Here is a 25,699-nt window from a genome sequence, read left to right as displayed (position 1 = left end):
CCGTGCCGTGCAGATTCAGTCGGGCTCTGGATCGGAGACAACTTCGCAGCTCCAGCACAGCACGCCCCGATGGTTGAGGTCGGCCGCGGAGAGGATCATCGGAGGATCCCCGTGGCTCGGCGGCTTGCCCGCGGTGGGGAACTGAATGAGCGAACGGAGGAGAGTCGATCGAATCCTCACACGTTGGCGCGCACATGTTTTGCGCGGCAGCCAGCAGGGGCCCCGCCCCGCCCAGCGCGCGTGTCTGGCTGGCCGAGGAGTTGACCTGACCGTGGCAGGCAGGCGGAGGCGGGCGGGCAGGCAAAGCATAAGCCGACGCCACGCCACCAGAATACGAGATGCTTGCCTGCGCGTCCACACGCACCGTCGCTGGTCCGTCGCCGTCGCGCGCTGCCGGAGTTGGGTTCCACGCCAGAGGCCAGACCCACGCGCGCGTATAAAAAGCCTTGCCCCGCACCGGCAGTCGTCTCTTTCGCGAGTTGGCGTCGCGCCGTTTTCTAATACTAACCGACCGACGCGACCGCGCCGCGCGCACCAGCGGCCGGCCACCGGCTCCTCCTACGGGGGCCTGCACCCGCAGGCACCTCGCTTCCTTGGATCACTCGCTCTCGCCAGCTGCGGCACACGCCTGCGCGCTCCTGTTTCTCTCCTTGCTCCGGCTCGCCAGGGCATTGACTTTGCCGAGAGCGAGGTGCGTGGGTGGCGATGGACGCGGCGGCGGGCGCGCCCACCACCGGCATGCTGCCGCCGGACGCGTCCCCGCCGCCGTACCCGGGGCAGGCCTCGGCGTTCCCGATCGCCATCGGGTTCATGGTCACCTCGCTCCTCCTCATCAGCTACTACTTCCTCGTCGTCAGCTGCTGGCTCCGCGGCGGCGGCGGGCCCGGGTCCGGGCTGCTCCACCGCTCGCACCGCGGCGAGGACCTGGTGGAGCGCGTCTCCGCCGTCTTCTTCACCGACTACGAGGCCGAGCTGCCCGCCGGGCTCAACCCGGACCTCGTCGCCGCGCTGCCCGTCGTCAGGTGCACTCCCTCCAGCATTAGCAGCTGATGTTATCCTCCAGTCGCTCCCTCCAAGTTATGAGGGGTTCATCATGAATTTTCATATGAATAGCATATGAATAGCATGGACAAAACGCTGACTGAGTTGCATGGGATGCTAAAGACAGCTGAGGAAAGCATCAAGAAAAGTTCCAATCATGTGATGATGGTTCAAAACGATAAGGATAAGAAGAGGAAGCGATGGCCGTCTAAGGTGAAAGCTAAAGGAAAGGTTCCTGCAGCTGAGACCTCAAAGACTAAGCCTGCTGTGAAGGCCAAGTCTGGCCCCTCTCCTGATGATGAATGGTTCCACTGCAAGGGTAAGGGGCATTGGTCAAGAAATTGCAAGAAGTACTTGGAAGATAAGAAAAAGAAGGGAGGTTCGACTTCCGCTTCAGGTATTTATCTTACAGAAATTAACATTGCTATATCTTCTAGTGATTCATGGGTATTTGATACCGGCTCGATGATTCACACTTGCAAATCGTTGCAGGGCCTAACAAGGATTAGAAGATTCGCAAGAGGCGAGCTGGACATGCGAGTCGGCAATGGAGCAAAGGTTGCTGTGTTGGCGGTCGGCACTTATCACCTGTCGCTACCCTCGGGCTTATTTTTGGAATTAAATAATTGTTATTGCATTCCTGCTTTGAGTAAGAACATTATCTCTTCCTTATGTTTGGAGGAAGTTGATGGTTATGAGGTTGTAATAAAGAACAAACGTTGTTCTATTTATTATAATGGTTTGCTTTATGGAGTGTGTCCATTGGTAAATGGCTTATATGTTCTTGATCTTGAGGATAAAGATGTCTGTAATATTAATGCTAAAAGGCTTCGTACTAATGATTTGAATCCCACTTTCATTTGGCCTTGTCGTTTGGGTCACATAAATGAGAAGCGCGTTGAGCAGCTCCATAAAGATGGTCTGCTAAGTTCATTTGATTTTGAATCAATTGGCACGTGTGAGTCTTGTCTACTTGGGAAGATGACTAAGACACCCTTCATTGGTCATAGTGAGAGGGCGAGTGACCTATTGGGACTAGTACATACAGATGTATGCGGACCAATGAGTTCAATTGCAAGGGGTGGTTTTCAGTACTTCATTACTTTTACTGATGACTTCAGTAGATATGGGTATATCTATTTAATGAGGCATAAGTCTGAAACCTTTGAAAAGTTCAAGGAATTTCAAAATGAAGTACAAAATCAACATGGCAAGACAATTAAATTTCTACGATCTGATCGTGGGGGTGAATATTTGAGCCATGAGTTTGGTGATTATCTGAAACAATGTGGAATTGTTCCACAGTTGACTCCGCCCGGAACCCCTCAGTGGAATGGGGTGTCTGAACGGAGGAACCGAACCTTGTTGGACATGGTAAGGTCAATGATGAGCCAAGCAGATCTTCCAATTTCCTTTTGGGGTTATGCTTTAGAAACTGCTGCGTTTACACTAAACTGGGTTCCAAGTAAGTCTGTTGAGAAGACACCATATGAGATGTGGACCGGGAAGCATCCCGGATTGTCTTTTCTTAAAATTTGGGGATGTGAGGTTTATGTAAAATGTTTGACGTCCGATAAACTCACTATTAAATCAGACAAGTGTTTCTTTGTGGGGTATTCAAGGGAAACCAAAGGATATTATTTTTATAATCAGGCGGAAGGCAAAGTGTTTGTTGCCCGCAATGGTGTCTTCTTAGTGAAAGAGTTTCTCTCAAGAGGAGTTAGTGGGGGCAAGGTGCAACTTGAAGAAATTCGGGATGTATCTGAAACGGTTTCAGCACCCACTGAACTCTTACGGGATGAACAAGCAGTTGTGGAACCTGTTGTAGAAGAACCACCCCCACGAAGGTTTGTCAGGGCACGCCACACACCTGAAAAGTTCACGCTCCTAACCACGGGGCAGCGCGACGTATTGTTATTGGATAATGATGAGCCTAAGACCTATGAGGAAGCAATAATGGGACCTGACTCTCAGAAATGGCTTGGAGCCATGAAATCCGAAATAGAATCCATGCACAACAATCAAGTTTGGAACTTGGTTGATCCACTTGAAGGTGTTAGACCTGTTGAGTGCAAGTGTGTTTTTTAAGAAAAAGCTTGACATGGATGGAAATGTTCATATCCATAAGGCGCGATTGGTGGCGAAAAGTTTTAAGCAAATTCAAGGTGTTGATTGTGATGAAACATTTTCACCCGTCGCAATGCTGAAGTCTGTTCGGATTCTCCTAGGAATTACCGCATTTTATGACTATGAGATATGGCAAATAGATGTCAAAACTGCTTTCCTGAATGGAAACCTGAGTGAGGAGGTGTATATGATACAGCCTGAAGGTTTTGTCGATCCTAAGAATGCTGGGAAAATATGCAAGCTTCAAAGGTCCATTTATGGATTAAAGCAACCATCTCGGAGTTGGAATATTCGTTTGATGAAGTGGTCAAAGGGTTTGGCTTTATCAAAAATGAAGAAGAGCCTAGTGTTTACAAAAGGGCCAGTGGGAGCGCAGTTGTATTTCTGGTCCTTTATGTGGATGACTTATTGTTGATCGGAAATGACATTCAAATGTTAGAAGCCACTAAATCTTCACTAGGAAAAAGTTTCTCAATGAAGGATTTAGGTGAGGCTGCATACATTTTGGGTATTAAGATCTATAGAGATAGATTGAAAAGGCTAATAGGATTAAGCCCAAGATACATACATTGACAAGGTATTAAAAAGGTTCAATATGCAGGATTCCAAGAAATGTTTTCTGCCAATGTCATATGGTGTTAGTCTCAGCAAGAGTCAGTGTCCCTCGACACCTGATGAGCAAGAGAAGATGAGTGCGATTCCATATGCCTCGGCTATTGGGTCCATCATGTACGCCATGCTTTGTACACGCCCTGGTGTAGCCTATGCTTAAGTGTTACAAGTAGATACTAGTCAAACCCAGGAGAGGCTCACTGGGTCACAGCTTAAAATATCCTAAAATACTTTAGAAGAACTAAGGATAAGTTCCTAGTCTATGGAGGTGAGGAAGAGCTCGTTGTAAATGGTTACACCGATGCCAGCTTCCAAACTGACAAAGACGACTTCATGTCGCAATCTGGATTTGTGTTTTGCCTTAATGGTGGAGCAGTGAGCTGGAAAAGTTCCAAGCAAGACACGGTGGCCAATTCCACGACGGAGGCCGAGTACATAGCAGCTTCGGAAGCTGCAAAGGAGGCTGTTTGGATCAGAAAATTTGTTTCTGAGTTGGGTGTTGTTCTAGTGCATCTGATCCAGTGGACCTCTATTGTGATAATAGTGGGGCCATTGCGCAAGCCAAAGAGCCTAGATCACACCAAAAGTCCAAACACATACTGCGGAGCTATCATTTGATTCGAGAGATTCTGGATAGAGGTGATGTGAAGATATGCAAAGTGCACATGGATTTGAACATTGCTAATCTGTTGACGAAGGCCCTCTCACAGCAAAAGCATGAGGCTCATGTGAGTTCCATGGGTATTAGATACCTGCATGATTGACTCTAGTGTGAATGGGAGATTATTGTAATCACATCTAAGTTTGTGTTTATTCAATAAATGTTATTTGTTCCTTGAATGACAATTGTTTACATTGATTAACAAGTATGTGACTTGTTTGTGAAACTCTCTTGTTTTAAATACATTGTTGTTCTAAATGATCCCTAGTTTTCACTATTATGAGGGACAATAATGGTTTATAAACTAGCACATGTATTGATTGATGATCATGTTTCACAGATCATAGATATGGAGATATCAAATCAATAATGTGGACACATGTTATGGAACATGGTGTTGGATTGATCCACCTCGAGACACTGCAGAGTTAGTTGTCTTAAATGTGCCATCAGTTGGTCTCGAGTGGTATACCTGCTAAGTCCTTAGACCCGAGATCGCCATTGTTTCTCACTATGCGTAATGGTGCACTTTGGGGCTGCCAAACACCATTCCGTAACTGGGTGGCTATAAAAGTAGCCTTTGGGTGCATCATGAAACATGGAATGAGATGTGAGCAGATCAAGATGGAATTTGCCCCTCCTAGATAACGGGAGATATATCTCTGGGCCCCTCGATGCGGTTGGATTAAGAAAATGCATGGCCGTGCCAAAGTGATTAAAGGTTAATCACAAATTGACTAAAGAGTTAGTCATAAATTGTAATCTGCTGCAAGATCGAGTTAAGTGGTCGAGCTATCACAAGGGTGGCACAAGACTCACCTTGAGCTTGACTGGTATCATGAGGCAAAGGGATTAGTGGATGTGTACATCAAAAGGTTTTGCCGATATAATCTTTACGTGTGCATAGGAGTCAGTACGCCCTGCTAGGTGCCTCTACTGACTGGTAATGCAAGAATGGTTCTTGCAACACAGCTACTCAAACATAAACCTTATGGGTCACACACTTAACGGGTTGGAATGAAGACTTGCCTTGTGATTGTCTCAAGTGCAAGTGGGAGATTGTTGGGATTGTGCCCATAAGCCAATCACTCGTGGGCCGGATGTGATCCAAGTAGGATTAGAACCCTAATGGGCTTCCGGCGTGATGGCCCATTAGCGGGGTCTATAAGTAGAGGGGCGTGGCTATGGGCGCCGCTAGAACTCGTGCCATAAGCCCTAGCCGTCATCGCCTCTCCACCTCTCCGCGAAACCCTAGCCGCGCGCGCGGTGCTAGCACACCGGCGCACGACGTTCCCGCCCGGTACGTGTGCACTTCGAGGAGGCGCCGCTACTGCTGTTGCTGTGGTGCTGATCGGCGGGACGAGCAGGAGGAGAACGTGTCTACTTCCTCTTCACCGACGCACGACTACGTTGGGGTGATCTACTCCAAGACTACTTCCGCTGCACCGCGCGTCTAACGGTAACTTTCTATGATCATCTGCTTACATGAGATCCTGAACACTAGTGTAGCGTTTTCTTATAGTGGTAGCCCAATGCCTCCTCATCTTCCATGGACGCATGTTCCAGCTACAGATCCATCAAATTGGTAACATTTTCCCTCTGATAATAGGCTGCAGCCTCACAATTGGATCCTCTTTGCTAGCCTTGGTTTGTTTAGCTTCTTTGTTAGCCTGCTTGGTGATGACCTGTGGTGGATGAGGTTTTACTTTTGCTCAGAGGTGAACTAGGCCCATCATCGAATCCGTGAACTGCTGTTTTGTTTTAGTTTGCTGTCAGCTGCGGAATCAGATGGTTGACTTTATATTCTACAAGGCTGCAACTGGTGGTATATTGCTTGGCTGGTTTCTTTCATTGCTAAGCTAACTAATGTTTAAGATAAAAAAACATGTGCTATAGCTTGCACTTTTTTGGCATACTTGATACTTGCTGAATTCGTGCCTCACTAGATCTGTTGCTGTATCACCATTCCAGTGCTTTCGAGATTCTCTGCTTGTTTCATCCTCTGTTAGAAGCAATCTGCTTGCTTATTGGTATGGTGTATAGTTATAAAAACAACATACAACATGGCAAATTGTTTCGTGTTTTTGCATTTGGGAATGTAATTTTCTGTTAGTTGTGTTCTTGTTAGATGAATCTATTTTCAGCACCTGATGAAGATGGTATTAGTCACTTGTCCCAACCATAGAATCAGTAGATGGTTTGGTTTGGTAGCCCGCTGAAAACAGAAAGAAGGATGGAAAGCATTACTGACAGCACATATTTGAACTGATATGGCTACAGATAACCCATTCCAGAAGCAAGAGCCCATGTCTGCAATACAATCTTCTAATAAAATGACCCAAAGAATTAATGAAAAAGAATTACTATCTAGCAAATACCGTCGTATATGTGTTTTACTAGGGGCTGCTAATTTATTGCGATGCTGAGGCGTAGATCAACTCCGGACTTTCTCAAAAAGGTTAGGCGAAGATAAAAAACAGACGGAGAGAGTATAAAACAGACTATCTAACACTTGGTTAGTCTATGTTAGTAATTATTTGAAAACTACTCCCTCCGGTCCAAAATAACTCTGGCGTTTAAAAATTGGTCCAAGACAAGTGCATTCTAGCCTCTTGTGTAATTAATGTCCTGAAAAAATGTGATGGCTCATTAAGCTTCTCCACTAAGATAGCTTAGCACACAGATATCCCCATATAGTGTCTTGCTTCCTGGTCCTTATAAATTAGGGGTGTATTAGTCTTTACCCTTATCCATTAATGAGTATTAAAAAGTTAGAAGTGCACTTATTTTGGATAGGAGGGAGTATTTGATTGTTGAGAAATGTTGAGTACTCTATCCTACTTGTGATGAGTGAATTGTCAACTGTGCGGTGTGATCGTGCGCTTGGTCTTTGGATTGCAGGTACACGGGCGTCGAGTGCCGACGGTGAGCTGCCGTGGAGGAGCTCAGGCCGGGCGGCAGCTGTGGCGTCCACTCCTGGATCGAGGGCGCAAGCAGCGACGGAAGGCGGGTTTCTTGGTTTGCGCCACAAAACCAAGGAGCCGGACGGCGGTTGAAGACGCCAAGTCGTGGAGGCACGGGCGTCAGTCTCGGGACTGACGGAGGCGACGGGCGTCGACGGTGTCTAGGGCCTCGTTGCGGGCGAGGAGGTGACGGGCGTCGGGAAGCGTCTAGGGCCGTCAGTAGGCCGAGGTGGGAACGGCGTCTAGGGCCACAGCGTGGAGGCGGGAATCTTCCCACGTGTGAAGTTTTGGCGGGTTTCTCAAAACCGGCCACCTACCCGGGTTTCGCAGACCCTCCAAAACCGCGGACCGGAACTTCGTCGACATGGCGGCATCGCAGCAAAGACTTTGAGTCGAAGAAAGAAACTCCGCCATCGATTGAGTCTGTACAGCGGGCTGCTGCAGACCTGACCAGTCTGACCTCCTCTCTTGCGTTTTGGGTTCGAATTCTCCTCTTTTGGTGTGTTTTGTGTTTGGAGGAGACAACCCTTTGAATTCGTGTTTTGTTGAACTCTTTGTGACGATTCCGATGCATCTAGCCTAGTGCCAAACCCCCTAGAATCGCGAGTTCTCACGAATTGGAGTTTTTGGGTTCTTGAGAAAACCTCAATCCACTTTGATCTTCCCCCAATTTCTCAAGATCCTTTAATCTTTTGGGAGAGATCTCTTGGGGATATGTTCATGGGACAGGTGTGAAGATATCCTCCAAGTTTCGTTGGATTTAGACTTCATTTGCTCAAGATTTGCCATTTGGAGCTTTGGTTGCGGGCTGTCTGGGAGCGACCGGTCTGACCGGTTTGGGTAACCGGTCTGACCGAATTTCTATTTCCAGCCCAACCAGTCTGAGCTAGCGGTCAGACCGGTCTGACTCAGCAGAGCTGCTGTTTGGGGAGTTTTCTCGTATTGCTTCCGTTTCTCTTCCTAGGGTTTTTTGCTTAAAGATAGCTAGTCCATAGCTACTCTCTCATCCTAGGTTCGAGGGCTTGTTGTGATTTTTGGGATATAGGCCAACGGATCAAATTCGGCAGAATTTTTGATCGACTTTCATTCACCCCCCTCTGGTCGCCAACTTCGGTCCCTCAATTGGTATCAGAGCTTGGTTGAGGTTTTCAGTACCTTAACCGGTTCGAAAACCACTTGGCGACCATGGCGAGTCTTGGTAAGATCCCTGTGTTTGCCGGCGAGGACTATGCTTATTGGAAGGTGCGTATGCGATCCTTCTTGCAAAGCATGGGAGCCGAGGTTTGGGAGATCATCAAGAACCAGGCTTACGAGGTGCTTGCCATTCAGACCACACCTCTTTAGGTGTCCGAGCACGAGGTTAACGCCAAGGCTATCAATGCCTTGTTCGCTGGCATTTCTCGTGCGGAGTTCTCACGCGTCCAGGGTTTTCAGGAAGCCCACTAAGTTTGGACGTGTCTTGAGAGCTACCACGAGGGCACACCTCAGGTGGAGGCTAGATTGTTCGAGACTCACCGGCGTGAATACGAGAACTTCACACAGGCGCCGGATGAGAGCATTGGCGATATGTTCAGTCGGTTTAAATCGATTGTGAACAAAGTCAATGCGAACAGATCTGCTGATGCCCTTGAGTACACAGAGCATGAGAAGGCCCTCAAGTTGCTCTACGCACTTGACCGCTCTGTGTGGGATCTCAAGGTGAACACGATCATTGAGTATGCTGGCTATGAGACTCTGACTGTGAACGAGCTTTTCAGCAAGCTCAAGGCCACGGAAGTGGATAACCAGACACGAGCGAAGCTCAATGGTGCCCCTCCTTCCAAGAGCATCGCTCTTGTGACTGGCCCAGGTGGATCGAGCTCTAACGCTAACTCTGCTCTTGGCTTTTCTCTTGCCTCTTTGCCCTCTGTTACAGATGAGCAGCTGGAGACGCTGGGCGACGACGATTTGTGCCTCCTCATCAGCAAGTTCCAGCAGGTCTATCACAACAGGCAGAGGAAGAAGAACCCCGAGTGCTATAACTGCAGCGATTTGAACCACTTCATCGCCGATTGCCCCAAGAAGTCCGGCGGTGGCCAGAACAACCGCTTCGACTACTACCGCCACCGCGACCGTGACGAGGGAGGCACCAACAAGGAGCGTCGGCGCCACAAGTATCGCAGTCGTGACCGGGGGGGACGCTTTGACAAGGAGTCGCTCAAGAAGCGCTTCCAGTACAAGGCCAAGAAGTGGGAGAAGGCCTTTCTGGCACATCTCAGCGACCTCGACAAGAGCTCCGACACCGACCGCTCTTCTTCACCGACCTCCGACGACGACGACAAGAAGAAGAAGAAGTGGGGCAAGGAAGCCACCGGCTTCATCGGCCTGTGCTTGGCGGCCGGTCGGCGCAAGGGCTTCTGCACCATGGCGGGAGAAGCCGATGGTGCTCGTGCGTCTTCAGGTGGACATGCTACACCGACACACGTCGATTCTTCTCCTGGATCCGAGAGCGATTAAGAGGTAAACTCCACAATCGACCTGCTTGATACGGAGGTTAGGGAGTTGTACACAGCTCTCGACAACCAGAAGAGGCTGCTTAAGGAAGCAGCTAGAGAGCGTAGAAAGCTTAGGGCTGAGCTGGCTTGTGCTAGGGAGAAATCTGGTGAGGATGAGTGCGCTGGCTGCATATCTCACATGAACGATCTTGTTGCTCTCCGTGTCAAGCATGATGTGAACATTGCGAACTTAGATGTTGCTAAGACTTCGCTTTCTGACGTGTCTCATGAGCTCGCTAAGGCCAAGCATGAACTTGAACTGGTAATGGACGCTCCCATTGTTAGTGATGTGCTTGAATGTGATGAGTGTCCTATCTTTAAGGCTGATCTAGCTTCTTTACAGTCAAAGTTTGCTACTATTGTGTGTGAACTAGAGGAGCTTAGGTCTAGTCCTGTTCTGCTTGGTGCTTGTAAGCTTTGTCCCACACTTAGATCGGAGCTAGATGAGATAGATGAGAAGAACGCCTTGGTTAAGTCTTTAGGGAAGACTAAGGTCGTGGAGTCTAGCCCACCTATTGACTGCTCTATTTGCCCTGTTTGATATCTGATTTGGATAATCTTGCGGTAGAGAAAGCCAACTTGGAAAATGAGAATACCTATCTTAGGGCGATTCTTAGTTGGGTTTCTGCTAGTGAGCCGCAGTTGGGCATGATGATTAAGCAGTTCAAGCGTGGTGATGGTTTTGGGGTCAGTTACACCTACACGAAGTCAGACTTTGACAGGTTGTATGGTAAAATCGGCAAGGCTGCTGGAGTTCAGAGTGCTCTAAACACTGCTAGCACGAGCACGCAGCCTTCGCTTGTTGACCCCATGGATGGTGTGCTGAAAGAACCACAAAAAGCACCTCCACAGAAGCAGGTTTGGGTTCCAAAGCCCAATGAGCTGAGGAATCCCCTCGACACGCTCCCTGCTACCGCAGCTCAGGTTGCCCAAAAGAAGAGGGCTGCTCCTCCCCATCTGCAGGCTAGGCCTCCACCTCCCAAGAGAGAGGTGAGGTACCACTGCGAGTTCTGTGACAGAGAAGGTCACCTGGAGGAGTTTTGCTTCAGAAGGAAGCGAGCTGTGAGGCATGAGCAGGAGAGACGGAATGCGGACATGTACTCTGCTCGAGTGCATGGTCCTCCTCGGCGCGGTGGTAGGCAAGATGCTAGGGCGCGCCGTGTAGGTGGAGGTCAGGGAGACGGTGGTGCTTACCGTGCTCCAGCGGGTGGTTGCTTTGTCGGTCATGCTCCTAGTCGTTTTCAGTACGGCTATGGACCACGGGATCGAGGCTTTGGAGGAGGTTTCGAGGCACCACGCTTTCCTCACGGTGGTGTTCGTCAGTCACGCGGTAGACGGGACGGGGGATATGTTTTGCCTGGTTTTGCTAACCCTTCTGTAGAGCAAATGGCTCGACACTAATTTGCTTCTCACTTTGCTAACCCCAGTGTTGAGACATTTGCTCACCCTTTGTGTCACTACTGATGTGCAGGTTGGAGGCTTGGAGAACAAGTGGATCATGGACTCCGGTTGTTCGCGCCACATGACCGGAAATGAAAAATGGTTCTCCAGCCTCACCCCGATGCGCTCAAAGGAGTACATTGTGTTCGGGGATAATGGAAGAGGAAAGGTACGTGGACTTGGTGTTGTTCGAGTTTCTGATCGCATTACCCTGAGAGAGGTTGCTTTGGTTTCGAACCTTGGGTTCAATTTGCTTTCTGTTTTGCAACTTCTTGATGAGGGGTTTGAGGTTCTCTTTGAAGGAGGGTTGTTCGCGTGTTTTGGATCCCAGAGGAGATTTGGTTTGCCGGATTACACCTCGCAATCGGGTTTTCTTGGTTGACTTTTCTGGAACTCCTCTTGGCCCTTCTTGTTGCTTGTTGGCTGGTCCTTCTTCTGATCTATGGAAGTGGCATAGGAGACTTGGACATTTGAGCTTCAATTTGTTGTCGAGACTTAGCTCACTTGGTCTAATCCGAGGATTGCCCAAATTGATGTTTGAAAATGACCTTGTTTGCCATCCGTGTCGCCACAGGAAGATGATTGCCGTTTCTCATCCGCCTGTTAATCAGGTGATGACCGCTCGCCCTGGAGAGTTGCTACACATGGACACAGTAGGTCCATCTCGGGTGGTGTCTGTTGGTGGGAAGTGGTATGTTCTTGTGATCGTGGATGATTTTTCTCGCTATTCTTGGGTCTTTTTCATGAGAATCAAGGATGAAGCTTTCGAGTTTGTTCGAGACTTAGATCTTGAGGTTGAAAACGAGCTACCCCAGGCCATGCGAGCAATTCGTAGTAATAATGGCACAGAATTCAAAAACGCTCGTTTTGACGCCTTTTGAAGCGATCAAGGGCTTGAACACCGGTATTCTTCTCCCTACACTCCACAGCAGAATGGAGTTTTAGAGCGGAAGAATCGGACGCTGGTTGAGATGGCGAGGATGATGCTCGATGAGCATAGGACTCCTCGCAAATACTGGGCTGAGGCGGTTAACACCGCTTGTTATGTGTCCAAACGCATTTTCTTTCGTGCTTTTATGCACAAGAGTTCTTATGAGTTGCGATTTGGATGCCAGCCCCGTGTTGACCATCTCAGAGTCTTCTTTTGCCAGTGCTTTGTGCTGAAAGAGGGAAATCTTGATAAGTTTGAGTCTCGCTCGTCTGACGGCATTTTTCTCGGTTATGCTTCTCACTCCAAAGCTTACCGTGTGCTGATTATTGATACTAACATCGTCAAAGAGACTTGTGAGGTCACTTTCGACGAGATTGCACCATGCAATTCTTCTGTCTTTGAAGTTATAGGAGATGATGAGCTCGGTACCTCCATCTTTGAAGATGAGGTGGAAGAAGCTGCGGAGGGCGACGATGAGGCTACCACGTGTGCTGTGGACCCAGCCGTCTCTGCCACGAGCTCGGACGATGACGACGGCCCCGACCCGACTACGTCTACTTCCCAGGGGCCGATCGAGCAGGTGACTCAGGCTTCACCAGTTGCACCTGAGGAGACACCAGATTTGGTTGAGGAGGAGGCGACTTCGACGCGGGAAGCACCTCGACATATTCAGCGTCGTCATCCACCTCAACAGATGCTAGGTGATCTCAACGAGCGAGTCACAAGGTCCAAGGTAATAAGTATTGCTGGCTTTGCACATTCAACATTTGTTGCCTCTTTTGAGCCTAAGGATATTGGACACGCTCTTTCTGATTCTAATTGGGTCAATGCCATGCATGAGGAACTTGAAAATTTTGAAAGAAACCAAGTTTGGGTTTTAGTCGAGCCTCCACCTACTTGTAATCCCATCAGAACGAAGTGGGTTTTCAAAAACAAGCAGTGTGAGGATGGTTTGGTTGTTCGGAAAAAGGCTCGTCTTGTTGCCCAGGGGTTTTGCCAAATAGAGGGTATTGATTTTGAGGAGACTTTTGCCCCTGTTGCTCGTTTGGAAGCTATTCGAATCTTTCTTGCATTTGCTGCTTCTAAGGGTTTTAAAGTTTTCCAAATGGATGTGAAATCTGCCTTCTTGAATGGTTTTATCGAAGAAGAGGTTTATGTGAAACAACCCCCTGGTTTCGAAAATCCAAAGTTTCCAAACCATGTTTACAAACTTCAGAAAGCACTTTATGGTTTGAAACAGGCACCCAGAGCTTGGTATGATAGACTGAAAATATTTTTGCTGGCTCAGGGTTTTAAAATGGGATGTGTGGATAAAACTTTGTTCCTCATGCGGTCTGGCAATGATTTCCTATTAGTTCAGATATACGTGGATGATATTATCTTTGGTGGCTCTTCTCACGCTCTTGTCTCCAAGTTTTCTGAGCAGATGTCCAGGGAGTTCGAGATGAGTATGATGGGTGAGCTGCAGTTCTTCCTCGGGCTGCAGATCAAGCAAACTCCTCAGGGCATATTCGTCCATCAAGCGAAGTACACCAAGTACTTGCTGTGGAAGTTCGACATGAGCAACTTGTCTCCTCAGCCGACTCCGATCAGTACATCGACGGCGCTTGATGAGGACTTGGACGGCGAGGCGGTGGACCAGAAGGAGTACATGAGCATGATCGGCCCCCTCCTGTACCTGACGGCGACGCGGCTGGACATTCAGTTCGGCGTCGGCCTCTGTGCGCGGTACCAGGCTTCGTCGCGCACCTCCCACAGGCAGGTGGTGAAATGCATCTTCAGGTATCTGAAATTCACCCCTGAATTTGGTCTTTGGTACTCTGCGGATTCTTCTTTGGTTTTGGTGGGATTTTCTGATGCCGATTTCGGTGGGTGTCGGTTGGATCGCAAGTCGACATTCGGCACTTGTCAATTTCTCTGTACATCTTTGGTGCCTTGGTCCTCTCGCAAGCAGGCTAGTGTAGCGCTTTCTTCCACAGAAGCTGGGTATGTTGCCGCTGCTAGCTGCTGCTCCCAGATACTTTGGATGAAACAAACCTTGCAGGATTATGGTTTGAGTTTTGGTAGGGTTCCCATCTTTGTAGACAATATGTCCGCTATTAGCATTGCAAAGAATCCTGTCCTACACTCCAGAACCAAACACATAGATATACGGTTCCATTTCCTTCGAGACAATCATGAGAGAGGCCACATAGACTTGATCCATGTCCCTTCAGAGAGGCAAACCGCAGATATCCTAACCAAACCGCTTGAGCAGGACACATTTGCTCGCTTGCGAGGGGAGCTTGGTGTTTGTTACCCCTTTTGATCGCTGACTTTTCTTTGGTTAGCTTTGTAGGGTTCATTTGCTCTTCTCTTAGTTTTCTAGGTTTGGTAGTTGCATTGTGCATATGCATTGTACATTTATGCATTTTGCATTGCTTCACTTGCACTAGCATTCTTGTATACATTGCTATGATCTTCTAGTGCTTGCTAGTGTGAGTTTATAAATGTGATCATGTATAGCTTGCTCCACTGTGTATATGACTTCATCTGAGTTAAGCTATTTTGATTTGAAAATTTAAAAACATGATCACCCTGTCTTGGCTACTAGCATGTTAGGGCGTGTTGATATGCTTTGCTATCTCATTCATGCTAGTGTAGCCTTTCGTTCAGCAATTCATACTTGAAATGATCTAAATTTGATAAAATTGCTTGAACTGTTCTTGAAATGGATTGAAAAGATCAAGGTGGGATTGCTTGTCGCACTGATCGAGTTTTCGGGACGGCTCACTTTGCACTTGTGAGAACCCGGACAAGGCTGTGCATGACTGAAATGAGTGTCTTAAGCTTCTGATTGTCTTTGGCATAGGCTTGGCCTCGTTGCTAAGTAAAGCCTGACAAGCTTTCAACCCCTGACATTAAGAATTGCTTGATATAATTTGATTGAAAAATGAATGTTTGCAACATGTTTTGGCTGGTTTGGCTCACCTGTATGAGTATGATTAGCACTACTTTCCTTTCCCTACTTGTTAGTGCTAGATCATGGGTTATGCTTTTATTTCTCCTAAACTGAACTTGCCTAGCTCTAGACTGATTTGATATACCCTATTGAGCTAGATGCAGGTCTTGTTTATGGATGCACACATGCTTGTGACTAGATGTTGCTCATATCCTTGTATCTCTGAATGTTTTCACTTACACCACCGGCATTACATTCATTGCATAGCATATGTTCAGGGGGAGTCTTAGTTTCAGGGGGAGGTTTAGGTTTGTTTAGACTTGATGTGTGCATGTGCCAACAAGGGGGAGAGTTTTTGGGAGAAGTGATCGAACAAGGGGGAGACTTGTTTGATTTTTGAAAAAATTGTTGTGCACAGGGCTTTGAGAGTGCATCATTTTGGGAGAGTTGCACTTGTGAGAGGGAAAAACTTTGCTTGGGGAGTGTCTGCTTTGTTTCTGGCTCTTGAGTTTTCCTCGTTTTCCCTCCTCTTCCAGCATGACTGCGTCGAGCATTACCTCTGTCTTTGAGGAGTCATGTTTTGGCTTTTGATCGATTGCGTTGAGCCATTGCCCTTGTCTTAGGGAATCGATCTGCACTTGAGTAAGTGACTATTCTTGACTTTCTGAGTTTTTTGTCACTTGCTTGAGTTCTTCACTTTCTTGCTTCTATTTTATCACTTCTCTGGTTTCTGGTGGTGTGTTGACAATGCACTCATCAAGGGGGAGATTGAGGAATGTTGAGTACTCTATCCTGCCTGTGATGAGTGAATTGTCAACTGTGCGGTGTGATTGTGCGCTTGGTCTTTGGATTGCAGGTACACGGGCGTCGAGTGTCAACGGTGAGCTGCCGTGGAGGAGCTCAGGTCGGGCGGCAGCTGTGGCGTCCACTCCTGGATCGAGGGCGCAAGCGGCAACGGAAGGCGGGTTTCTTGGTTTGCGCCACAAAACCAAGGAGGCAGACGGCGGTTGAAGACGCCAAGTCGTGGAGGCATGGGCGTCGGTCTCGGGACTGACGGAGGTGACGGGCGTCGACGGCGTCTAGGGCCTCGCTGCGGGCGAGGAGGTGATGGGCGTCGAGCGGCGTCTAGGGCCGTCAGAAGGTCGAGGTGGGAACGGCGTCTAGGGCCACGGCGTGGAGGCGGGAATCTTCCCGCGCGTGAAGTTTTGGCGGTTTTCTCAAAACCGGCCACCTACCCGGATTTCGCGGACCCTCCAAAACCGTGGACCGGAACTTCGTCGACGTGGCGGCATCGCAGCAAAGACTTCGAGTCGAAGAAAGAAACTCCGCCGTCGATTAAGTCTTTACAGTGGGCTGCTGCAGACCCGACCGGTCTGACCGGTCCCATGGACCGGTCTGACCGGTCTAGCTGCGGCAGCCGAGTATTTAAGTCGCCCTTTCTCCAGGTCGTGGGTTGAGTCTCTTGAGTCCTTTTCGGTTTTTCCTTCCCCTTCCCCCTGCTCCAGGTTAGGGCCAAGGTCTCCAATGCAAAGGAAGGTTAGATTATAGCTAATCTCTCCAATCCAGAGGGTGGATGATGGTGTGGTAGGCTCTAGCCTTTGTATAGGTGAATTCCTCTGAGATTAATGAATGAAATTCGTTTGAGATTCACCTTTGTGTGCTGAGTTCTCGTCCTCTCCCTCCTCTCTTGCGTTTTGGGTTCGAATTCTCCTCCTTTGGTGTGTTTTGTGTTTGGAGGAGACAACCCTTTGAATTCGTGTTTTGTTGAACTCTTTGTGACGATTCTGATGCATCTAGCCTAGTGCCAAACCCCCTGGAATCGCGAGTTCTCACGAATTGGAGTTTTTGTGTTCTTGAGAAAACCCCAATCCACTTTGATCTTCCCCCAATTTCTCAAGATCCTTTAATCTTTTGGTAGAGATCTCTTGGGGATATGTTCATGGGATAGGTGTGAAGGTATCCTCCAAGTTTCGTTGGATTTAGACTTCGTTTGCTCGAGATTTGCCATTTGGAGCTTTGGTTGCGGGCTGTCTGGGAGCAAACGGTCTGACCGGTTTGGGTAACCGGTCTGACCGGTCTGAGCTAGCGGTCTGACCGGTCTGAGCTAGCGGTCAGACCGGTCTGACTCAGCAGAGCTGCTGTCTGGGGAGTTTTCTCGTATTGCTTCCGTTTCTCTTCCTAGGGTTTTTTGCTTAGAGATAGCTAGTCCATAGCTACTCTCTTCCTAGATTCGAGGGCTTGTGGTGATTTTCGGGATATAGGCCAACGGATCAAATTCGGCAGAATTTTTGATCGGCTCTCATTCACCCCCTCTGGTCGCCAGCTTCGATCCCTAAATTGTCATTTTCCTTACAATGAATAAAAAATGTGAAAAAACTGGTGCCCAACTGTCGAATTCGTACGTTCGTCAGCCTACCAGGGATATGCCCAAGTAGTATATTTGTCTGTAGAGTATCGTCGAGAACAGTAGCTTGATGGTGACGCAAGGACACAAGACAGATTTATAGAGGTTCATGCCGCCGGATGGCGGACACTGCGTCCTCTGTGGTGGAAAATAGTATTGCGCCCTGCGCTCGGCCGTATGCCGCCCAGTTGTGATGCGATCTAGACTTGTCTAGAGGTGCCCCCTACCCCGCTTTATAAAGTCCAGGGGGTAGGGTTACAAATTGAGTAGGACTCTATCTCTAAGAAAATTACAAGTCATTTCTAGTTACAACTGTCGAGGCTTTCCTTGTATAGTCGAATGGCTTGGAGTAGACGTCAAGTCTTCTAGAATCTTCCTGCCCGGGCCCACATCCAGCCGTGCTTCGTGGGCCGGGCCTCCATCTCATAGCATGGGCTTCACATAGATGAGGGTACCCAGGATGTATACCTCCGTCACCAACAGATTAAAGATGCTAATACTCACCGTTCTCACTCAGATACACAAGGCCCATGCACAAAAACCACCGGCCAGAAATGGAAACAAGTGATCTGGCATGTATGCGCCTTGCAGGCTAGCACGCGCGCGATTCTGCACTGTGGCATCCAGGTTCCTCGTAGGATTATGCAGTATTGATCTATTGGATGCACTAGTCTTCTGCACTTGCACCGTCACACCATGGCGGGATGGCTCACCTAGTACAACAAACTATGTTCTATTGTTCTTGATCCCTCTCAAGGCCACAAGAACTTCCTGGAGGATGTTGTGCACATACTTCGGCTCACATCCGGAGTACCATGTCATCGAAAGTTGAGCGTTTGCCTCTCAGGTCTTCCCCTGGCGAAGCTCTATGCCATCCTTTTGTTACATTTGTGTCCCATTGTCTGACTCTACTCTATTTGACCTATTCTTTTAGTAAAATATTTCTTTTTTTTCTTTTTGGAAATGCCACATTGTGGTTTAAAAGAGACAAAGGACAAAGCATAGGGTGCTAAAATATATAGAATCACCCACCCACCCACATACCTACACACCCACCTTCAAGAAATGGCCTGTTCAAGCTGTATGCCTGCTGGCCACATCTAATATATAGAAGTAGGCATCAAAACAGGAATACTGTAGTTCCATAATTCTACATGACAGAACGAGGGGCGCCCAACAGAAACACAGAAGTAGGTCCTAGAGTAATTTGGGGATTGGGAAGAGATTGCCGAGGCAAGATGCAGCAGCCAGCACTAGCCTCTCTTGCATCTAGTGGATGCGGCTGGCTTGTTGAAATGGTTTGGACAAAGACACTAAACATACATTGCCTTATTAAGGTTCATAATCTTCTTGGAAAACCCCCTTTTAACCAATGGAACCCACCCTGCTGTGAAACTCCAATAACCACTTCATTATTGGCCACTGAGTTCATTGATGAAATATTTTCCTGCAGCATTCTTGGTGATGTATAGCAGGAACTTGCACACTGTGGCATGCACATTTTGCTTTTGTTCATTTATTTTTTACTTTAGTGTGCTATGGATACCAAAAATTTTATTTTGAAATAAGAACATACCAGCCAACATGTTTTATCTCGACAATAATATGGATAACGTGTTATATAAAAAAAAGTAGAGAAAACTAAAAGAAACACTTTGTATCTCTAATTGTGCTTTTGTTTGATTATGTTTACCTTTGAGTGTGTTATGACAAAATATTTGCAAAACAATATGGGCCAACATATTTGTTCCCTTGAGATTAAGAGGGATAGCATGTTGTAGAAAAGGAATAATAGAGAAAAGAATAGAGAAATTAATTGGAATTCCTTTCCCGGGCCCATTAGGCCCACGAACCCATCACTAAAGCCTAACCTACTTCCAACCGTTCTTCCTCTTTGGTACCCAGTCGCTTCCACCACCACCACTCTATTCCCGGTCCCCACTCTCTCTCTCTCTTAAGCATCGGTTGCTAGGGGCTGGTGCTGCAGTCACCAGCCGCGGCCTCCACTAGGCACTTCATCCCTGCGCCGAACCACACCTCCGGGCAGCGCGCCGTTGCCCAAGCCTCTCACCAGGCAGCAGAGGGGGAAGTTGAGACGGTAAAGGGGGAAGTGGAGACAGCAGCAACGAAGGGGGAAGGGGAAGGTGAGATGTCAGTGATGGAGAGGGAAGCGGAGACAGAGAAGGGGGAAATAGAGATGGTGGCAGCGCAAGGGGCAGGTGAGATGGTGGCAGCGGAGGGGAAAGGGTAGGTAGTGGCGGCCGAGGGCCCAACAGATACGGCGGCGGCCGGGGGCCAAGCGGAGACGGTGGCGGCGGCAGTGGGTGACATAGAGGGACGACGGGCCGACCAAATGCAACAACACACGAACAAACAACCGGCCATGGAGCGCATGAACGGTGACTGACGACTTCACGGTCCAAAAGGAAGCAGATAGGAGTTGTATGGCAGCTGGAACGGACCTGCCCTAGGGTTCACATATTGTGTGTGGAACGCGTGCGGAGCCACGAGGCGCTCCCAGGGGCATTTCTTTCTTGCCCGATAGTAATAAAACTACTAGAGGCGGAACTAGATATGATAACACTATACCAGATTCAACTATCACTGCCGGTTCATAACCCCCATCACTGCCGGTTTTTGACCCGGCACTGGATAAAAGACAGTGATTGCCGGTTCTAAACTTTGGACCTTATTAATTGAAACGAAAAGAAAAAAAAGATTTGAAATTACCTGGGAGGCCATCCACCATGCTCGCGCGATTTTTTGCGCGAATATACGCGCGTGCGGCAATAGCAGGATTCAAACCCCCGACATCAAGCCTCGTGCGATTCCTCCGCTACCACCAGGTTACACCATCACATGTGACCAAAGTGGAGATACATTCCTTTTATCATCACTCTCAAACATATTATATCACCCATATGACAGCCATAACGACTTCAAATTAAAATTGTTTCAACTACAAAGTTGTAGGTATAGTCGATATCTACAACTTTTGTATAGATCATTTTTGCGTCAGAGGTCATTTTAAAGTTTTGAAATTTGAAATGCAAATATCATTACGAAAACGACCTCAAATTAAAATCTTGTCAACTACAAAGTTATAGATCCGGTTGAGATCTACAACTTTTATATAGACTATATTTTCATCCAAGATCATTTCGAAGTTTTCAAACTTTTAAATTTGAAATTTGAAATGCAAATTTCTATGTCAAAAAACCTCAAATGAAAATCTTTTCAACTACAAAGTTATAAATCTGGTCGAGATCTACAACTTTTGTATAGCTCATTTTTTCATCGAGGTCATTTTAAAGTTTTGAAATTTTAAATTTGAAATATAAAATGCATATATCATTACCAAATGACCTCAAGTCAAAATCTTGCCAACTTCAAAGTTGTAGATCTGGTCGAAATCTATAACTTTTATATAGACTATTTTTTCGTCTGAGATCATTTTAAAGTTTCAAAAAATTGTGTTTTTGAAAAGTCTCATTCAACACATCACTGCCGGTTATTAACAATAACCGGCAATGATCTATCATCTATCACTGCCGATTCTTGTTAATATCCGGCAGTGATACTATATCACTGTCGGATTTTGGGTAACCGGCAGTGATGAGCTGACAGTGATAGCCATATCTGTAGTAGTGTAAGTTGGGACAAGAACTGATTAGTGCTAATCATAACTAGTTCTTCTAATGTACGATTAGCACACAACTTTGGCTCCACAACTCGCCTGAATTTCTGAAGGAAGAAATGAATAAAAAAAGGTAATTGCAAAACATATTAAAAATGAAGAGTATTATAGTCGCATACAATGCAGTGTAAAATTCATTAATTATATGATAATATTAAGGAATTCATAATCTCATCTGGCTAATGTTTTTGGAACAGGCACCTTTGCAGTGGCAAGTAGCAACGGCTATATGGCAAAAATGCACAGACTATAACGAACTGTTCAATAGGCCTAATACGTACTGTTCAATCAGGATCGGAGGATCTATAACGAACTGTTCAATAGGCCTAATACGTACTGTACAAGCATGGCACAAGTTGTATTGTAATCACTAATCGGCCCTGTTCAAGTTCAACAGAAGATTGCTTCTCCAGACTCGCTGCAGTTTGTTGTCGCACAATGCTCGAAGTTGAGGGCTGTCCGATCCAAAGCTTTCTCGGACGCTGCTGCAATCTTGGCTCCAAGATTTGTTTGACTTCTGATGAGGGATCGAAGCTGGCGACCAGAGAGGGTGAATGGGAGCCGATCAAAATTTCTTTCGAAATCGATCCGTCGGCCTATATCCCGAAAATCACCACAAACCCTCAAATCCTAGATGAGGTGTGGAGTAGCTATAGAAGAGCTAAACCAACACAAAACACCCCTAGGAACGAGCGAGAGAAAGCACGGAAGCGATCGAGAAAAACTGCAGATCTAGCAGTCAGGGACCGGACAGACCGCTTGCTCTGGGCGGTCAGACCGGTCGGGCTGGATTTGAAATTCCAGACCGGTTGCTGGGACCGGTCAGACCGCTTCTGCTCAGAACAGAATTCCAGCCCGCGAACTCGAGGTGTTTTCAAGATTACTCGTTCAAATCATCACCAAATGGTCTCAAAATTTGTAGGGAGGATCCTGGGATAGAGAAGAACCTCTCCACAAAAGGAATCAACCCAAAACGCAAAGGATCACAAGAATTTCGTGTGGAAAAGAGGTAAAAGAGGGTTTTCCAAAAACTCCAAAAACCTCAATCCGAGGGACTCGTGATTCTCGGGGGTTTAGCTCTAGTCTAGATGGTCGAGAAGCAAATCACGGAGTCCCTAAACCCACCAAGAGAAAGCTTTAATCTCAAAAACCACCAAAAGAGAGGAAATCAATCCATGAACAAAAGATGAACAGGAACACAAGAGAGCTGCTCAAAAGGGTTCTCAATTTCATTCAAATTCATCGTGATTTATAGATGAATTCACCTATACAAGAGCTAGACCTCCACCTATTCATCCACCCTCTCCAATTTGTGGACCTAGCTATAATCTAGACCACGTTTTCCATGGAGACCTCGGCCTAACCCTAGAACAGAGAGAGGAGTAAGGAAAAACAGAAAATGACTCGTGGCTTGGAGGCTCACCTGTCCATGGGGGCAGGTGAAATGTATTTATACGACCTCGGGAGCGACCGGTCAGACCGGTCTTACAGACCGGTCAGACCGGTTCCTTCCCAGAAATGACCTCCACCCTGACTCGAACACTAAAACGCCCGTAGATGCTTGCGCCCTCGATCCAGGAGTGGACGCCACAACTGCCGCCCGGCCCGAGCTCCAGTCCCGGCTGCCCTTCACCGCTGTCCACCGCACGGTCCATCGGCCACAACACCTCCACGGCAGCTCACCGTCGACACTCGACGCCCGTGTACCTGCAACCAAAGAACAAGCACATGATCACATCGCACGGTTGACAATTCACTCATCACAGCCAGTAGTGAGTACTGCTCATTCCTCAATCTCCCCCTTGATGAGTGCATTGTCAACACACCACCTGTAACCAGAGAAGTTGTAACACCCTAATTTAAATTCCAGCATTTAATAATAAATTTAATTAGATTTATTTAATTTTCTAAGGTTTATTATGTTTAGACTTGCATTTAATCTAATTTTGTTTCACAAATAATTAAAATTTGTCTAAGTTTAAAATTTATTGTTGCATTCATGCTGGTGCATGTTTTATTTTGCTTGATTTCATAGGGAGTTGAGTTTGAAAGGAAATAGGATATAGAAATAGAAAAGGAACCAAACCCAACATAGCAGCAAACCTAGCCCAAGACCCGGCTTGCTCGGCCCAACCCGCGCTCCTTTTCCCACTTCCTCGGCCCGCCCCACTTCCCCCTCCTTTTCCCACGCTCAGCCCAGGCTGTCCTCCCCGTTCGGCCCAAACGTGCGGCCCAGCTGGCTCCTCCCCACGCGCTGGCCTGCGCTCACCCGCTCGCTCTAGCCCGGGCCCGCAAGTCAGCCGCCCCTCCGCAGCATGCGTTCGCCCGCTCCCTCACTGACGCCGCGGACCCACTGGCCAGGTCCTTCTTCCTCCGCCCGCAATCCCCGCCCGAACCCTCTACTCCGCGTTGCCGCGCCGCTCCCTCGCTGCCCCGTGGCCCCGCTCCACCCTGCGCTCGTGCATGGACCCGCTGCCCAGTCGCCCTGCACCTGTAGCCTTCCAGAAGCTTCCCTGCCCGAGTCCCGGATAACGCAAAGCGGTTGCGCGATTCGGTTTGCCCGCGCGGATCACGGCCGCAATCCTCGCCGTGCTCACAGCAGGCACGCACGCCCAGATCCTGGCTCCACCCTTAATTAGCCCCTGCGACCATCCCTGTGGACTCCCACGCCGTTCCACCGCCGCCTCTGCGCCCCAGAGCCACCTCCGCCTCGCCATTGCTGGCCCCAAGCTCCACGCCGTCGTAGTCCCACCGCTCCGCTGCCCTTTAGCCCGTGCCAACCCTCGCAGGAGCTTCGCCGTGGCCCCAGGGAGCTCCCCAAACTCTTTGCCCCGGAGCCCAGACCCTGCCTCGCCGGAATTGCGCTTGGACTGTTCGATGGTGAGATCTCTGCGCCGCCGCGATTTCTCGCCGCCAGTGCAGTACAGCCCGCGCTGACCCCCGCTCTGACTTCGTAGGAGCCTCACGTGTCGGATCGTGGCGCCCAGGAGCCCGGAGGACCACCCCAGCACCCGGACCGCGAGATCCACTCCACCTCCGCCACCGGTCAATGTCGTCGGCACCCCTGCACGGCCGCCCTGCTCGATCCCGAGCCTCGGTAAGCACCACTAGGGCTCCCCGCCCTTGTTGCGCTAGTTTTTTTGGCCCAGGACGCACTCTAGGTGCTGTTGCGCCGCCACGCCGAGCCGCCTACACCGCCGAGCTCCACGCTCCGGCCGTCCCTGACCTGCGCACGAGGTCCCAGTGGATCACATGTGTCGCGCTCTATTGACGCTTCTTAAAGCGCCAATTTACGTACCGCAAGCGCACGGATCGTGGTAGCTTTTCCCTTAGAGTACTCCCCCAAGGTTTATCATCCGTGGATCGGAAGCGAACCGAATAGGGTTTACCATCTAATCTATCAAACCTATCCTAAACATGAAGCGAAGATTGCATATAAATTGAACACTTGATAGATATGAATGAAGCATAAGTGTTCATCACACCCACAACCGTAGATGAGATAACACAACCAAGGAGCTAGGGCCTATCGTCTCTAGGTACGGTTCTAGTGAAAAAGGTGATCAAAGCATAGATTGCATCTCAACTAAAGGTACACGAAATCATCTCTCAGAAAGGCAGCTCGCAAGCGGCCTACTTTCCCAAGGTCGCCGGTGCGAGGTGCGTGTCGACACCTAAGGTTTCCCAAAGCTTTACCCCAGACTCCCATGGTACTCGCCATCGATCATATTCCACATCATGTCATCGCTAGAACTTTTCTCTCCGCCATGCTGTCACCACACCAGGGTAATCAACCACTAGCTAAAACATGCTACCTCAACGTATCCGCAAGATGTAGACTAATTACCACGAATAGATCTAATCTTACTATGAACATATGGATGCATTACATATGAGAAAGAAAGCATGCATTGAAGTAGACCAAAGTCGAGACAACTAGAATAAAGAGTAGATTGATATCACCATCGTATGTGTACATACCCCGACGAATGTTGGGGATGACTCTCGAACCCCACCATGGCACAACCTCGCAGGGAGGCCATGGCGGCTAGGGGTGGCCTAAGCCATCTCCTAGGTACCCTCAAAGACTTGCGGCGGCCGTCGTCTCCCTCCGGTCTTAGCCCTAGGTTTTCGTCGAGTTCTGGGTGGATTGGATCCCCTCCCATGGGCGCCTAGGGGGTTGTATTTATGCCCTTGGGGAGCCTTGGGGCGTGTTCCACATTGCCTTGCACGAGATCTTCCTTGGGAGAGAAGCAAACTTGGTTTCCATAAAATCAGCCTCGTCCAGATTTTCCTGTCTCGCAGCCCTTCCTTGCCGACGCCATATCTCCTATGTCCGGACTCTAAA

The 25,699-nt window shown here is 48.4% G+C and overlaps 2 protein-coding genes across 2 annotated transcripts in view; both read left to right on the top strand.

Moving 5' to 3' along the window:
• Positions 1–486: 486 nt before the first annotated feature.
• Positions 487–1,790, top strand: LOC120705162. The gene is made up of 2 exons (XM_039989653.1): positions 487–1,438; positions 1,534–1,790. Exon 1 carries the CDS (start codon positions 706–708, stop codon positions 1,048–1,050), a length of 345 nt encoding a protein of 114 aa, XP_039845587.1. The 5' UTR covers positions 487–705; the 3' UTR covers positions 1,051–1,438; positions 1,534–1,790.
• Positions 1,126–25,699, top strand: part of LOC120702083 — a 32,163-nt gene continuing 7,589 nt past the window's right edge. The window contains exon 1 of the mRNA XM_039985856.1: positions 1,126–1,488. Within this exon, the coding sequence (XP_039841790.1) occupies positions 1,126–1,488 (363 nt within the window). The remainder of the gene's footprint in view (positions 1,489–25,699) is intronic.

This window comes from Panicum virgatum, chromosome 4K, assembly GCF_016808335.1.
Source record: "Panicum virgatum strain AP13 chromosome 4K, P.virgatum_v5, whole genome shotgun sequence".
Taxonomy (NCBI): Eukaryota; Viridiplantae; Streptophyta; class Magnoliopsida; order Poales; family Poaceae; genus Panicum; species Panicum virgatum.
The sequence above is the reverse complement of the archived record's forward strand: the minus strand, read 5'-3'. Positions and strand labels throughout refer to the sequence as shown.